Below are 17,966 nucleotides of genomic sequence, written 5' to 3' on the forward strand. Positions count from 1 at the left end.
AGTTGAGCGTACAACTTGGAACTGGAGTGCTCCAAGTTGTGCGCGCAACTTGGAACTGGAGTGCTCCAAGTTGTGCGCGTTCTTCTCTAATAATTTCTTGGTTGATTTATTAATTTATTCCTTTATTAATTTCCTTTGTCTTCCTTTGTCTCTAAAATATCAAAACAAGTACATAAAACAATGGAATGTGGTTTCGCCAAATAGCATTGACTTCCGTTTTACTGACGTCATTTTAACAAATCAACGGTTTATTGGCTGTCGGTCTTATTGACTTTACTACAGCAACACAGGTTCTTTTCAGTCTAGTACTGGATGAAATTTAGTGAAAGTCTTGAGTTTAAATCGACTTGGATTGGTATCCGACGAACTTGATAAAATGTCCCCCAAAAAGCTTCTTATTAGTTTAGTATGCGGTGCCATAAGCGGGGTTATCGTGGCATGGCTTGTCCTCAAATTTTTGGAGAGTGAAGGATCTCAGCTTAGAGGAGGACATAAGGAGATGAAAGAACTGAAAGACGAACGAGATGATCGTAATAACCCCGCGGCTAAGCTGCCTGAAGAAAATGATGATAGGCCCGAGAAGAGAGCTCAAGAACATGAAGAAAGGCTCTAATAAGGTGGGCTTTTATTGTATTATTTTATTTCAAATGTCAAATCTATAGATGGAAACGTGAACATTTCGCGCTGTATGCCCTGTCAGGAATTTTCTTTTCGTTTGAACAACTTTGTAGTGTTTTGTTTCTGCTCTAGGCTCAATTAAATTTGTATATTATGTCTAGCCTTACACCTGACCACGCGTATTTTTTCGTTGTGACGGTATTTAATTAAATCGGAAAAATATACAAGACGTTACAGTGGTCAAAGGGTCAGACCATTTCCGGTCGTTTGGATTCCCGTGCTTGTTCTTTTATTGTTTATTTTCGTTGGAGATCTGTACATGTGAGATTATGTTTGCGGTGGCCTCAGTGCAGACAGTCTGCAATTAGCGCTCGCTTTTGGTCTGTTGTGCGAGAGGCACGTTTGCCGAGAAGCATATTTGTGTAAAGGTCATTTTATTGCATTCTCGTGGTCTCTAAATAAAGAGAGAATAAAAACCCAAGTAATACGATTTTTATCTTTCAGTCAACAGATAAAAAGAACTATCAAGAAAGAATGTATGCTGTAGCTGGCATTTGCTGTGGGAAACTAAGACATTTAGAATTGAGAACTGTATATGTGTGATACAAATTATTTGTAAAATGTTAAACTTTTTTACTGCAGGTTTTGGAATTTTTATATGATCGTTAAGTAAATGGCACACTAAGTCATGTCAAAAGTTTTAACAATCTAAAAGGCAACCAACTTGATCGATTCTATTTTTATGCAATTGATTTTTTATGGTTTAGTGGAAAACTTACTTTGATGCTACCTTTCTTGAAGATTTTTATACCTTCAGTTTTAGTTCAAGTTAAGTGATCGTAAACATTGAAGTATTTTTCATTGTTCGCGCGTGATTTGTTTCGTAGACTAAGCTAAGTGAATAAAGTTGTTTGTACTTGATTTGGTTTGCTTGATCAGGCAAAGTGAATAATATTCCTCATGCTTGGTACGTTTCCTTGGCCAGGCGAAATGAAACGACGTTTTAGGGAAAGAAAAAAGATGACGAACTCCTACGATTTTTTAATGAATTGTAATCTTACAATTCTGATCCTGACGATCTCGGTCACTTTACCAAAATAGAACATCTAAAGCGAGCACATCAAAGACATTCAGACAGTTGCAAAGGAAACTCAAGACACAACCAAGAATAGCGTGATATTTAAAACAAGATACAATTATTCTAGCGGCATCCAAAAGGGGAATCCCCTCTTGGTACAACAGATGGCGATGTGGTTTCTTATCTGACCTCTCTGAGAAAAGAACAATTTTTCTTCCCATATACTTTTTGCTCACCGGTCCGAGAACAAGAAAGCAACGAGAACATCTATAATCTGCTACATATTTCCTTGTAAATTAGTTACGAGAATTTAGCGTTAGATCAAGGTTAACGTTACAACTTCTAACTGACGAGTTTAAGTATTCCCATCACCTGTCTGCTGGATAATGTGTGGATATTAAAGGGAGAAATAGCATTTTAATCATTTCATAAAGTTTAAAGGTTGACAGCCAAGAAAAAATTTAGAATCTCGAATAACCGTAATGACGCCATTTTCGTCTTTACAATTCGCTAAGTAGGTGCAACTTTGCACATTCAGCAGCAGTGAGTGTAATACTTGCCTGAATGTCATTGTAATTTTTTTATTGTTTGAGTTATAATTGACTACCTTTCGTTTAAACGAATTGTGAACTAAAAGTCATCACAGTTCGTGTCACTCTCCATAATAAACGGACTTGTTTGACTTGTATTAATCGTATTAGTCTAAGTAACTCTACTCGAAGCCTAAAGACCGTTCCGCAGCAATTTTGAGGAATGAAAAGTAGTGGTCGTCGTTTTCATTGAGATATTTATCAGAAGAAGAACACTACAACGGCCGAGGCTTAAATTTGGCCACTATTTTCATGACAAAAACAGAAAAAGGGTATTGTCACCTAGAGCAGAACGAAATCTTATTGATCATCAATTATCGCTTTCTGCGGTCGAATCCTTCATTAACCTTTATTGTTAGTTTTTTTCTCCCTGTATAATCAATCGTCCTTAACCTTTCTCAACGTCTGGGGCTGCATATACATTCATAGTCACCGCGGCTGTGGATGATTTAATGATCAAAAGTATTTTCTTTTCTTTTCTTTTCTTTCCTGTTTTGTCAGGTGGCATTATTCCGAAACCGTAACAGTCGAACCTGTCTTAAACGGCACCGTATTAAGCGATCACCCAATATTTAGCAGTTGGTTTTCAAAGTCCCGAAATTTCTACCCCTTAGTTACTATCATTTCCTTTAAAGCGGTCATAACGAGTCACCTTTAAATGAGTACCAATGGCCTGTTTGTATCGTCTTCCACTAGTAGTGTATGGAACTCAGGGGGGGAGGTTGTCACGGGTACCCGAGACCATAAAAATGGCGCCTGAAAGCGGGAGCACTCAAATAAAACTAATTATTGTTTTTTTAGAGGGCACGGTAACGAATCCTGCAATCTGATTGGTTCTTTACCCGGTCAGTATTTTCCTATCTCTGCCCACGGGCCACGGTAACGCTTTCGTGAGTCGCCGAGTACATCTCAACTTTCGTTGTCATTTTTTCATAAATATACCTCGTTTTCCGGCTGGGCAGTATTTTTAAGCAAACACGTCGGTCACTATCTCAAGCCGATAAATAACTTATGAATCCTCTCTTTTCTCTCTATCAAATCACTTTGGTTGACAGAAAAATATTGGTTTCAGAATGAATTTGAACAAACAATAGTGTCAGTACGTTGGTTGACAAGCGGCCTAGAAACCGTCTGCAATTAATTTTAATCGTTCACAAAAAGTACCCGGAAAGTTCAAACGTGAAGTATTTGGTTACAGTTAAACTGAACGATGGAACTTTCATTCATTTGATATCTAAATTTTCTCGAGCAATTTGTTCGTAGTGAAAGAGCGAGCGAAGTTTTAATTTAAGTTCTACAACAAATATACGCTCCCGGTGAGTCTTTCCAATTCCGTTCAATTGAGACATTTGTACCGTAAATTGCACAACAGAAATTGAAGGAATTTTTTGAGAAAAGGCCGCATTAAATTCCCTTGTGTCTCGTTGGAGTGTGCCGTTCGAATTTAGTTTTTGTGAAGGAAAGACCAGAGTCACACACGCCATTGCAGCAAACAAACGAGTAAACTCTCACAACTTCAAAGTAAAAAAATTGAATTTACTCACAATTACTTTCCTTGCCGTTTACTTAATGAACAGAGGTAAATATTCGTACATGAATGAATGGTCGATGAGAGTGATACTTTCCGTTAGATTATTGACTGATTTTGAAGAAAACATTGTCGTGACAGTCCTTGCCAAACTAGTTCTGTTGGTTTTCAAATGTTCCTACGCTTTTTTTTTTTCTTACGCGCTCTCTAATAGTCCTTTTTACAGTTCCTGGCGCCATACTGGATTAGTAACCGCGCAAACACGATAGCGAGGCTGCCGGTGACCCGATTCGGGCATCGCATAAGAGTTTGTTGGTGTTTTCAAGCGTTTCGTTGGTTTGTCGAGTCTTTGGTGGGATGAATGAAAGCTTAAGCGTCGGGGAAACATCCTCCGCCCCTCGAAAGAGAAGAGGAAAGTATTGTGCAGCCTTTGACTGCAATAATAGCGCCTATAATGTAAACGGTACTCGTACAAGTTATCATTTCTTCGAGTTTCCCAAGGACGCTCAGCGAAGGAATCGGTGGTGTTCACTTATCAAGCGACGACACGGACAGGACGGCTTTGTTGTTTCCACCGCCACTGTCCTCTGTCATGAGCATTTTCGGGCAGAAGATATCTCGAAAAAACTTTCTGGTCGCTGGAATTTGAAGACAGGTTTGTGATATTGTCGAGCTTTTGTTGTGTGCGTTCGTGATTTGAGCTATGAAAAACTCAAAATTCAAAGATATTTTGATCTTTAGAAACAAGGATTCGTTTAATTTTTCCCAAATCAAAGATTTTGGTTGTTTTATTCGACGATTGTTGTTTTATTGTAAACTTTATGATTTAAAGTGTTTCATTTCTTGTGATTGTTGTCATTGAGTGATAGAATATTTCATGTATGCTTATTAATATTGCTGGACTTCACAAAAGCAATCAATTTAATTGCAGATTAACTCATAATAAATAAATCTGAAATGATTACTGTCACATTTAATAAGTTTTATTTATTTATTTATTTACAAGGTGCAGAGCCATGTATATTTAGCTGGACAAAGCAATCAAACCAAAGAAAGGCACCAAAGGAAAGAAAGATGGATGAGTCAACTGTTGGAGTAGCAGCATCAGCATTGCAGTTTGGATCCTGCTCAGTATTTCCTTCTATTGATGCGTCAACTGATGCTGCTCATTCATTTTCAGAGTGTGATGAAAATGCAGCTGAAGTGGAGTGTGAGTCCCCTCAAACAGAGCCTGATTGTGTCCTTGAACTGCAAAGGAGAATTGAATTACTTGAAACTCAGCTAGCTGACTGCCAGGAAAAACTCAGTGAAGCAGAAAAGGAAAATGCTGTGTTATTGGAACGTCAATTTTCCATTGACAAAATTAAAGATGACAATGCTGCTGTTTTATTTTACACCGGATTCCCAAGTTATGAGGCATTAATAAGCTTCTACAAATACATTGAGCCAAAGCTTTCCAAAATGCAGTACTGGAAGGGTGAAAATCTAGTAAAGGAAAGCCAGCCTTATCAACTTGATGATAACAAGAGTAAACCTGGACCATCAAGGAAGCTTACTTTTCTGGATGAGTTCCTACTGGTGCTCATGAGACTGAAAGCTGGTCTATTTGTACAGGACCTTGCCGACAGATTTGGCATCAGTGCCAGCCTGGTTTCCAGGATCTGCATCACCTGGATAAATTTGCTCTATCATGAGCTCAAGGACCTGTTTCCATTTCCCACACAGGAGCTTGTTCGCAAAAACATGCCTAAGGAGTTTGCCCAGTATGCCACAACCAGGATAATTTTAGACTGTACTGAGCTATTCATTCAGCGACCATCTGCTATGCTGGCTCAGTCAGAGACATGGTCAGATTATAAACACCATAATACTTGGAAGTTGCTAGTTGGGGTAACCCCAAATGGACAGGTCACTTTTTTGTCAGATCTCTGGGGTGGGCGTGTGTCTGACAAGCAAATAACAAGAGAGAGTGGTGTATTAGATTTGTTGCAAGTGGGTGATAATGTCATGGTTGATCGCGGATTTGACATTTCTGCAATTGTACCTGCTGGCGTTACAGTAAACATGCCACCATTTTTGGCTGGCCGTGATCAAATGACAGCAGCTGAAACTGAAGAGACTATGAGCATTGCTTCAGTGCGCATTCACGTGGAGCGTGCAATTGGCCGCATTAAGACCTACCACATTTTAGATGGTACCTTACCTAATACATTGAGCCCCTATGCAACACAAATTTCAACTGTCTGTGGCCTTCTGACAAACTTTTTACCCCCTTTACTACCACCGGCCAATCTTTGATTCTAGTTTTTGCTGTCTATTTATTATTAGGTAGAAATGTTTACTTTTTTTGCATTTTAAAATTGTGGCAGAAGCCCAGCTATCAGTCTAAGCCTGCTTCCTGTAATCAGCCCCTTGGGTTCCATTAATTTTGTATTCCAAATAATACCACTTGCATGTCAATGCATATTAATAACTATTGGGATTCCATATAGTAAGTTATCATGGAACCAAAAATTCCCACTTTATTTCATTTAAAAATGAAATTGTACATGTATTTTTACACAGTGCATGCCAGTAATTTGTTCCCTTGAGCACAATGTGGCGGTACTTGCGCGTTGACACAACCAGGTAATCGTAAAGCTGAATAAAATTTAGTTCGGGAAGCTGACGTAAATCAGTGGACCATCCGAGAGCAGAGATTTGTCTTAAAGTTTCATCGTACTTGAAGTCACCACTATTTTCCGTTGTATTCTGGTGATCCTGAGCAGTATTATCGCTACTTTGCCGCTGATACTCACCCGGTCGTAGCACGTGTCGCATGAGTATCGCGTAGACTTTTAAAACCAAATCTGCTTTTATTCCGCCCGTCGCTTCCGAATTAGAACGCAAAATTTCCCTTAAATCCTTCACTTTTAACTTCTGGATATCTTCTAGCGTTGTAATCTGCATATCCTTGCAAACTAGCACCATTTTAGAAGCGATTGAACCACGAAAGACTTCTCCGATCAGCTGTATTTACTGTTTTTGTAATACGCGGGTCACCGGCAGCCTCGCTATCGTGTTTGCGCGGCTACTAATCTAATATGGCGCCGGGAACTGTAAAAAGGACTATTGACAGGTGTCAGATTGTGACAGATACTTGTAAAAATAATGTTTCAAAGTTTGTTTGGAAGCCTTTTAAATCACCTTTATCGTTACGGAAATGAAAATGTTTCGCTGAGGCATCTCTCTTTAATTTGCATCACCTATATTTTAACTATCATTTACTCACTCAAAAATTGTTCAGTTTATGGAAGATCTTACCGTATTTACAGCCCTAAATCATTCGGGTTCTTTCGGAAAGAATTTCGTCAAGTTTAAAAACAATAAATATGTTATTTACCGGCTAAGGGTCGGTCCGTATGGTGAAAAACTGTGACCTCGGTCTTGAAAATGCTGCCCTCGGCCTACGGCCTCGGGCAGTATTTTCAAGACCTCGGTCACAGTTTTTCACCATACGGACCTCCCAGCCGGCAAATAACATATATGTATAATCTTTCAAGTAAAATTCAATCCATATTCATACCTTGAAATCAATGTTCGTAGTATTTCTGTGCGAGTCTTTGAACATCTAGTTGACAGTTGTGATATAAAATGACGTTTTTTAACGTTTCTTCATAATAGCCCTTAATCTGTGGAATCTGTATCAAGCAGTCAACCTATTGGCGTTCATCCCGCCAATGCCCGTGGGTGATCGCTTAATAAAGGTTTGACTGAAATTCTTCAATCACCATTTCTGTGAGGCGTGTTTTGTATTATGCTTTATCTTTTTACTGTAAAGGGTTTACCGTGTTTTGCTTTTCTACGAAACTTGACCTGAAAAGCACCTACTCTGGCTTTGTCTCCGAGTCTCCACTCATGCATGTGGTCGTATTACTGTCATATTAAAGTTAAGCATATTTATCACGCTAGTTCCTCACTGGATTAACATGATCGGTCTTCTTGTATCCGATTCGGTCGTTTCGTTGCCATATTTGAAGACTGGCGCATTTTTCGTACTAGATTTGCTATGGTTATTTGTGTTATTTTGAATTATTCTGTGCTAATCGTTAAGCTTCAAGAGTGTCATACCCAGTTCAATTTAAGTGACATGAGTAGGTCGCTATTTTAAGACTGAACAAAATATATTCCTATCGATCGTCCAATCCTTTGAGTTGGCGCACGATATATTATTGTGGGGTTTGACACAAAAGCGTTTTGTGGGGCCTGTATGTGACCACAGCAAAAAGATTTACAAAAATCAGCGAATCGAATACTTGTATGCCCGAATGGAGACAACAGTGCAGCCAAGAGCAAAAATGTTTATAAAGATCTGCGGATCGAATACTCGGACGTCTGAATGGAGACAACAGTGCAGCCCAAAGCAAAAATGTTTGTAAAAATCAGCGAATCGAATACTTGTATGCCTGAATGGAGACGACTGAGAGTAAAAACATGATGTTTACCAAAATCTGTCAATCATCCAGAATTAGACTAAGCCCGTATTGTCTTTATCATGACATCATGTGTATACGGATGGTTTGGAGTGACGCGAGGATCGGAGCATCTTTAAGTCGCAGGTTCATTCGATAACTCAAGAAATCAATCGTAACTTGTTGCATGCGAGTTAAATCACACATTTACAGTTTATGGCTTTCTTTCCGTACATCCTGTAGAATTGCCCGCAAATCTGATCTCAGCGCCCCGGTTTCTGTCGAACAAAAAAAAAAGATATAAAATTAACAATTCTATTCTACATTCACTGTTCATTACAATGCGGATGTCAAAAAGCCAGGGTCAGTTCTAATTAATAATTTGAATAATATGAATACTTTGAGTGACACCATTGGAATTGCTAAAAGGAATTATGAAAATGTTCTTCAGGTAATAATTAGTTATTTGTTACTTGCTGCATATGGTTATTCAGTAAGAAGCTTTTCGATAGTATCGATTGATTGATTGATTTTCAGATCATCGATTTCCATAGATTGTTCGATTGATCGATTGATTTTTGGATCGTTGATTTTCATCAATTGTGTAAAGTTGTTCAAGCGCTTGCCCCTATGGCTAAACACACGAATTAATCCTCAATAGGAGGCTTATTTATAGACGCCATTTCCACCAACAAACGGCTTGGACAAGAAAACGGTTTCTGTTGGGTTTAGCGTGGGACGTGACGTCACCGAATTTCCCATTTCATTGTCTGTCCTGAACGCGCACTGAATTGAAGCGACAGACGCAGTGTTCACGAGTTGGCGAGACGTGGTAAATAGATTTGGTTTCCGTCGAACTTGATAAAATGTCCCCTAACAAAGTTTTTTGGAGTGTAGTATGCGGCACCACAAGCGGCATTATCGCCGCATGGCTTGTCTTCAAATTTTTGGAAAAGAAAGGATCGGGACCGAAAGGAACGCGAGCGGAGACCAGAGAAGATCCAGACCCTGCAGATAAGCTGCCTGAAGAAAATGATGAAAGGCTCGACAAGAGGGCAGAAGAACACGAGGAGATGCATTATTAAGGTCGGTGTTCAAATTATTATTTTGGATGAAATGCTTCCATTGTCCTTTGATATACGCCACCATCACACGCTTTTGGAACCGTAAGAATTTTTGTTTTAGTTTTAGCTAGTTTATGATGTTGCTCGTCAGTGTTTCTTAGTTTTATTTAGATACGCTTCTCTCTGCGAAAAATACGATTTTTAGGACTTCTTTAAGTGTGTTTTACAATTTTTCATCACGCAGCAGATGGTTCTAGATATACTTCAGCGCACACTGGATTCCATTTTACTAACCTTTCCTTGCACACCAGAGGGACCACTTTTCCTTGTAAGGTAGTAGCGCATGACGTCACATCCGTTCCAATTATGTGTTTGGGAGCACAAATAACCAAGGAGAAATTTATAATTTAAATTTCGCTTTCCAAAGCTCTGTACCGTAATGATGGCTTTTGCTCGTAAAGCACAGCTTTTTGACATTAGGCAGTATGATGGATAATGAGTGAAGAACAGAATTGGTAATTTTATATTTTTTGTTTTATTCGACAGAAACTGGGAATGCTGTGATCGAATTTTGTGGAGTTTTACTGGCTGTTTTAACGTACGGGAATAAAGTTATAAACTGTAAATATGTGATTTAACCCGAATGTAACGGGTTACGAATGATTCCTTTCGGTCGCATGAATGAACCGTTTATATCACAATCAGTAACGTTTAACATAGAACATAGAAATTACATAGAACTTGAAATATCAGTCGCGAGTATATCATCGTGAACTATTTGTTTTATTAGGAGTTTGCCTTGTATCTCATTGTAATTTTTTTCTGTTTGATTTACAATTGACTTCCTTTCATTTAAACGAATTGTGAACTTAAAGTTACAGTTCGTGTCGCTTTAAATTAATAAACAAACTTGCATGCATGCATTAATTTTAGTCTGAACAACTTAACCTGTAGTCAAAAAAAAAAACTTTTGTGAAAAGTCTCGGGGATTCCCCTATCCGTAAATGACGTCATGTCTCACTTGAGAAGTCGCTAGCGGCACAGAATCAAAAGAGGAAATTTGAACTTAAGTAGAGCGGCGACTTGATGTGAAATTCACCCCGTATACGTGTCATCCACGTGTTAATGACAGCAATGGAATTGCTGAGAGGAGTAATGAAAATGTCCTTCAGGAGGTGAATTATTTTTTTAGTAGTAACTTGCTTGCTCACACACGATAAGGAGCTTTTCGATATTACCGGAAGAAAAAAAGCTTACTACGAAATTGTTCGTCGCTTAAACCGGAATGCCTGTACTAACGCTCTGCTCGTTTCTTGTCCTTAATGTTAGTGAGCGGGTTTTTGCAAAGAACTGAGAATTAAAGTATGGTTGCCTGGAAGCTCGGAGTATCCTGAAGTGTAGTAACAGATTTTTAACATTATTAGGTGGCGCACTCACTTCACTTACTTAAACTGTTTTGAAGTGAAATAAAGTAAATACTCGTTTTGTCACGAGCGAGATACAAAGAGAGACTCCGTGTCTCACCTCCACGAAAAATCGAACTCTGTACCGTCGAATTTAACCATCGAATGCTCTGACACGGAGCTGTAGAGAACTCGGTGATGAGCTGGACCGTTAGTAGGTTCCTTTGGATAAAACGGCAAAGGTCGTCTTTAATGAAATTCTGTTAGACGTGCGTTTCCTGTGGTAATTTTTCACGGTGGAGCTATTTTGAAAGATGCATAACAACAGGTATCAAGAATTTTCGATTTCAACAAAGACCGTCGTTTCTGAAACGAAAAAATGCCCTCTGATACTTAAGCATAAAGTTTCCGAGTATTGACTTATCGATTGGGTTCGACATGTACTTTGCGCTCAGTGATACAACTATAAGAGACTAGGAGCCGAGCATTGAACGTTCCTCTTTGACATCACGGCGGCTATATTGTATACTGAAACAAATAAGCTTTGGTGGCCATATCAGTATTCTCGGAATTTGATCTATTTTTCTTTTGTAAATGTCGCACGCGAGACTAACTGAGGATATTCGACTCCTTAGTGGTGAAACTGTGGTGCAAAAAAATTTCAATGGTTATACCACTATTATGTTTTGCAAAATAGACGCAAGGCATCAGAAAATTTTATGATAACTTTAAGCAACAGAAGATTGCAGTCTCATAACTAAACGCCATCAGTATTCGACCAGAAACAGACTGAGGCACAGAACCAGAGTTTCAGATTTTAGCATCGAAAGGAATTAAAAAAATTTAAAAATTACTGTTATTATTTCTCAGTTGAAGAGCAACTAAACGAATGCTGTCCTTGCGGCAACTGTGGTATGTTTGATCGGGACCGCCCGCGGGAAACCTCGATTGTCCCGGAAGAGTGGAACAAAGGGTGTGTACTTCTTTCACGTTGGATACCTAAAGAAATTCACCACTGCGCAAGCGCTAAATCATGCGCTGGGCTTGATCAACAGTGTGGCTCAATGGACTTTACTTACTCTTCTGTTAAGGTAAAAAATGAACGAAGCACGTCCTTGTGAAAATCAAAAAGCTTGCTTCAAAATGGTCGTGGTAGATGCTTAAGAAGAGAACTGAAAGGATTGCATTCAAGGCAATGAGTTTTAAATGTGGATCTCGTATATTGAGATCCTCGTTAGTCAGTCAATAGATGGATGATTTTTGCCGCTGTCCATTTAACCCTTTAACCCCTAAGACTGACTAACATCTAACTTCTCCTTACAACATCACCACTGAATCAAACTTTAAGGTCAGGAGAATAAAGGAGATGATCACCGACTAGAGAAGCTCTTGATTGTTCAACAAATTCTCCTTGTCAGAACCTTAGGAAATTTCAAGGGAGTAGTATGGAGAATATTCATACTGATGTTAAGGAGTCAAGGGTTAAGCAATACTGAGACTGCACGTTCTCTCTGTTACCAGCGTCTTAAGCCACGCGGGATGTTAGGAGAACAGAGAGAGGTGTGTAAATCACGAGCGGGAGGCGAGAACTATTGTTAAAGCTGCAGTTAAAAGAACTACATAGTCGTTTTGTTTCTCTTTTTCTTTCGTACAGGAGCACCGTAAACTTGTTGGTCTTCATCATGACGTTCAGCTTCTCTGTCTTGAGTTACACGTGAAACAGTTTGTTGGTGAAAGGCTGTTGCCTTTACTGGAGAAAATGGACCCATTTGACAGGTAAGACAGCAAAGCTACAAGTTAAAATATCATTTTTATTTACATAAAATATCGATATAAATATTTCGATAAAGTTTGCTTCACAAGGCAGGATCATTCAATTGAAAGTTGATAGTTAAGGCGAAATGACGGTTGAAAGCTTTGAAAATGATCGAAGAGAGACAATGAAGTACGGTTTGGATCATTACCGTATTCCAAACACCCAGTATTTTCCAGAACAATGCGAGAAACCGCAAGTTTTTACAGCAGGCAGCAAAGTTTAAATCTCGAAACAGGTTAAAACGCTGCAAATGTTTGTTTTTTCGTCCTGATTACTCAAAACAAACTCTGTGATCATTAGATTTTTATTCTGAGAAAAGAAAACTAGATAGATAAAATATAAATGGATAAATGAATTCATAAAAACGACTTAAAGAAAGATACCCTTGAGCTGCGTGGCACTGAGTAGCAAAGTGTTCAGCAAACATGAACAGAAAGGTGCCATGTTTTGGATGATGGTTTCAAAAGTTCTGGGCCCGGCCTTTCAAGGCTTGTTGAATAATAATTGTTAACCAAATGAAACGATATGACATACATTAAAACACGACATTGAAATAATTTTTTTTTAACTTTTTTTTTAAAATTTTTTATTTATTATTATTTTTTTTTCATTACTTATTTTTCCTTAGTGGATTCCTGCGTTTGTATCGCGTGGTTCATGGTCTTCTTTGTGGAGGAGGCAAAGTTTTTCCAGCCATGGTCCTCGATAATATCTAACAGGCGTAAGCTAAGTTTCATGGTACCGTTGTCTCCATAGCAAATCCTGATAACTGTTCTTCTCGGGCTATCATCTGTTCGTTTTGGGTTATCTCACTACTGCGACTTTTGTGACGCTATATTCTTGATAAATATTCCAGATAAATAACTTTCATCAAAAGGTTGATAGATCCATTCGCGACCTGTACTTTGTAGAGGATCGTAGCCAATACTTCGCCGTAAATCAATTAGGTGTCCCTTTCCTTTCGTAACCTGAAGTGTTCATTGTGGATATGACGATTTCGAATCCATTCGAGTTAAAGCAAGGTTCTAAGTCAAACTAAACAAGATATTAACGAAGAACGAGTTGTTATGTTACATTGGTGGTCAAGTGAACCACTAATTTGATTATCAACTAGAAGTGGATAAAGGGAAATTAACCTTGAAATACAACGGACCGAAACGACCTGACTAAACATGGCGATAATGTGGGAACATGCAAAAGGTTTAGAATGACTGCCACGCCCTTATAGTCAGCTGAAAGGCATCCGTTATTTGATTTGATGATTTTATTTAATGTGGGAACATGTTAATGTTATTGTACATGGGAATGTTATTCATTTATTAGGAGCGTGGAACAAAGAAAAAATATGACCCTTCTGCGGGGTTTCGAATCTTACTACCCTCAAACATCCAAGCACAACGTACATACTTGAGATCTTTATTCTGACTTGGTCTTCACGTATCGTAAAATTGTGCATGAATATCCGCCTAATGCGCAGTAATTCCCTTCTGACGTAAAGCAGTATCAAAGCTGATACAACAGCCGGTCGTTTCGAACCCAATGATAAATATTAAACTATCAGCGCTATGCATGATTAACGAAATTCGAGCTGAAAGATAATTTGGAAGAATATTTCGGTTTCCAAATTTATACTTATGTCAATATCACAGTCAATTATCGCAGTACAAGGATTTTAAACCTCTCTTTTGAGCATATCTCAAATGTCCAGCGTTACACTCATAGCTGAGGCTTTTGGCCGTATCGTGTACAGTTTTACACGCGGTGTAACAGAGCATTGCAACCCAGAGGAACCTGAAATTACGGCGCGGGTTTTTGATCCTCTATTAAACAATGGACGCGAGTGGTTTCACCATCCTGTCGACGAGGTCATTTATCAACAATACAGCTACAGAAAAGCCACGGCTCAGGACTATCTACCTTCCAGCGATGTCTGTGCGAGGCTTATCGACGCCTCTTCAGTAGAGAACCCAGAAGTACCAGAAAATCAAAGAGAGGAAGATGAAGCAATGGCTTGGAAGCGACTCAGACCATCCGTCGTCCTTTCAGTTTGTCAATCAATGTACATTGGATCTTTGATTTCGTTTTTAACGGCTACCTTTGTAGGTTCAGTGTTCATACTGACATCGTACATATGTTACGAGACTGTAAACCACTGCCAATTCTACCCAAAGGAGTCTATTCCAATAAGTATAAAGTGGATGAGATCGATCTCGGATATCATTGCCTGTGCCTTCCTTTACATTTGGTTCTTGGTGTATTTGCTATTTCTTTTCCGTCCGTATCAGTTAAAAGGTGTGAAAAGAAAACTATTTTTAGTCTGTTGTGTGACGTACTGCTTGGATTCACTTTATCGCTCGGGTCTTCAAGTCCTAAATATATCCCATTCCAATCTATCTTCAGTGCAGAAGATTCCTATAAATATTTTGTTCGTCACGAACGATTGCGTCCAGGCATATTTATTGACTACCGTATTACCCGTGTATAATGCGCGCCCGTGTATAATACGCACCCTCATTTTTGACCTTTTTTTTCCAAAAAAAAAAGATTTCGAGACAAACTCCAAGAATTAAAACTTCCGTTTTTCCATTTTAGTAACAAGAGCTGGGAATTCATTAATAATATGTTTACAACAATTTTTAACTAGTTGCTACTACAAATATCGCACGCTCCGAGCACCTATTTACAAACTTTTCTATTCAATTACGGTCAAACTTTTTACAAATGTTGTAACTTCTAAGTCCTTATTAATATACCTAAATTCACAACTTGAATTATTATCATAACAGCAGTTCATAAACATTATTTCTACTCACAGCACTGCTGGTAGCTTGAATATCATCACTGCATTGCGTACGACTTAAGTAAAATGTTCAGTGTCTATAAACAACGAAACCTTCAAATTCCGAATCGCAGTCCGATTCAAATAGGTTTTTGATGACTGAATCAAGTTCATCCGTGACCTCGGATGAATTGTAAACTAATTCATCTTGTGATCCATCCGTATTGATTGTGATCCCGCACTTCAGGAAAGAGGCAGCGATCTTTTCTGACGGAATAGCTTTCCACGCTTGCGAAATCCACAAACAGATCAGTTCCTCCGAAGCCTTCTTTTGTCGTCCAGAGGCGGTAAATTCGTGAATTCCATCAGTCATCCACTGCTTTCAGACTCCATCTTCAAACGATTTGTTCAAAGATACATCGAGTGGCTGGAGAAGGGAAGGTAACCCGCCAGGAATCACAGCAAGATCAGTGTTCTCGCGTTTGAAGGACGCGTTTACAGTATTTGTCACGTGAGCTTCAAATGAGTCGTAAACAAAGGCGACCGCTCCGCGCACTTTTACTTTTGTTGTGTTTTTAACGTATGCAAATTAGAACGTGCTTAACAAACAATAGAATCCGTGTATAATACGCACTGCGATTTTGACGGTTATTTTTATTGTAAAAAGTGCGCATTATACACGGGTAAATACGGTAAACATTTCCGCCCTACAACGAAGAAAGGGCAGCTGATTTTGTTCCTTCAACTGATAGTACCTGCTTATTTTTGTTTGTTTCTAGCCATTCCAGTGGCATCGTTGATTTATCCAGCTTACATTAAACAAGACAATGAAGGGAAATTACTAATCGCTCTATTTGCTCCTCTCATTGGAGTCGTACTCGAAGTCATCTCACGAATTTTTGTTCAGCGCTTATGCAACATTACTCATCCGGGATATTCGTATGTCTTACTGGCGCCGTTGTATTGCGCTTCGGCGGTTATGTTCCGCATTTTACAAGCGGAACTAGATAACTTAAAGTCCATCGCTATTATTGGGATTATTCACGGCGCTGCAGAGGTCATAGAACGAAGCACCATGGTTGCAATTGATCATCTCTGCCATGCGATCCTGAAAAGAGGATCAACTCCTTGGGGAGGTTTTCGCACTCCTCGCCGTGAGAGACTAATGGCTGATATCGCCATCATGAGCATGTTGTATGAATCAATTGCTATAGTGTCTGTAAACGGTGTTTTATACTTGTATCAAATGATATACTTACAAAACGAAACCTTTGTAAATTTACTCAAGTATTTTGCCATTTTCACCTCTGTTCCACTGGCGATCGAGTGTTTCTTTATCACCCTGTCGATTATGATCGCTACCCGCTATCAGAATATGCCTATCATGGCCATATGGCGAAGACGATGGAAAAGACATATAGTTCTGGCGATTATTACATCAATATCTATAGCAAATTGGACCAGTACAAACCTTTTAACGATTGTCCATCAGCGCTTTGCTGAAGATTCGTCAAATAAGACTTGTAAAATGCTGTTTAGTTAAATTGGTATATGATTACCACCTTTGCTTCCTCAAAATAGGATACTTTGTAGATGCATTTTGTTTTGTTTTTCGTCAGTTTTCTATTCTCGACTGCATGCTTCTAGGACAGGTAGCGAAATAAGCTTCATTTGTGAAATATATAACGAAAGCGGGCGAATAAAATCTTGAGTTGGGTCTGTGAAACCGTGATGATGACTGGCACGCCTTTTAGTCAGCCAAAAGGCACCCTGCAGCGGTTTAAAATTATTTTTGTAAGTAACGTCACTCCAAGATTTAAGGTTCTTCTAGCTAAGTGGTGGCATGCACAGTTCTTTAAGGTGTGGTTGTTAACAGAATTATTTTGTCAAACAGGGTATCGATTTTACCAGTTTAGTTCTAAAATTTCATCTGAACTCGGTGTCTTGAATGGTGTGTGGAGAGAAAGGAGCAGAAATTATGTAGGAACAGAAATTGTGACTGATTATGCAACCCGCTGTGAAATTATTGCTTCTGAAATTTGTACACGTTCGCATCTCACTAATTAAAAGCAGCCATTATACTTGTTATCCTGTGGCTTAAGATTCGTTGCTGTCGATGTTACAGCTGAGTTCTGAACCAAGAAGTCGAGTGGAGTGTCCGGCATGATTACGCTCTGGATTTTAGGATCACGTCTGTGGAGGGAAGGTAAGGCGGTTTTGAAAAGGATGCCGCACTCTCCCTATGCCAAATCTTCTTGAAATTACCTTCTCCCCAAAGAATAGGTTTCGTGTTTAGAACCTCTGTCATTTGGTTTTAAACGAATTGAAACTCCCTAAAATTTTACATAAGCATACTCCTGTGGTATTGTCTTGCTGATATCAAACAATACAAACAACCCTGTATAGCTGATCACACGACAAACATTGCATGTGAAATGAAAACAAAAGAGTAAAAGGAAAAGTAGAGAAATGTCTCATTCCTCAAATTTTGCGGCTTAAAAAATTACTGAAAGTTACAGCCTTGATTCTGAGAAGAGAAATTGCGAGCTTTTACAACTCCTTGGGGAAGTTTTCGCACTCCTCGTCGTGAGAGGCTAATGGCTGATATAACTATTATGAGCATGCTGTTTGAATCAACT

At 38.9% G+C, this 17,966-nt stretch overlaps 1 protein-coding gene and 1 pseudogene across 1 annotated transcript; both read left to right on the forward strand.

Moving 5' to 3' along the window:
- The first annotated feature begins 4,104 nt into the window (after window positions 1-4,104).
- On the forward strand, window positions 4,105-6,499 carry LOC131788743 (uncharacterized). Its single transcript, XM_059105827.2, has 2 exons — window positions 4,105-4,469; window positions 4,821-6,499. The coding sequence occupies exons 1-2, from the start codon at window positions 4,172-4,174 to the stop codon at window positions 6,110-6,112; spliced, it is 1,590 nt and encodes a 529-aa protein (XP_058961810.2). The 5' UTR covers window positions 4,105-4,171; the 3' UTR covers window positions 6,113-6,499.
- A 7,588-nt stretch (window positions 6,500-14,087) lies between these two features.
- Window positions 14,088-17,527, forward strand: LOC131780039 (uncharacterized; annotated as a pseudogene).
- The last annotated feature ends 439 nt before the right edge of the window (window positions 17,528-17,966 follow it).

The sequence above is a fragment of the Pocillopora verrucosa genome, chromosome 8 (assembly GCF_036669915.1).
Source record: "Pocillopora verrucosa isolate sample1 chromosome 8, ASM3666991v2, whole genome shotgun sequence".
Classification (NCBI taxonomy): Eukaryota; Metazoa; Cnidaria; class Anthozoa; order Scleractinia; family Pocilloporidae; genus Pocillopora; species Pocillopora verrucosa.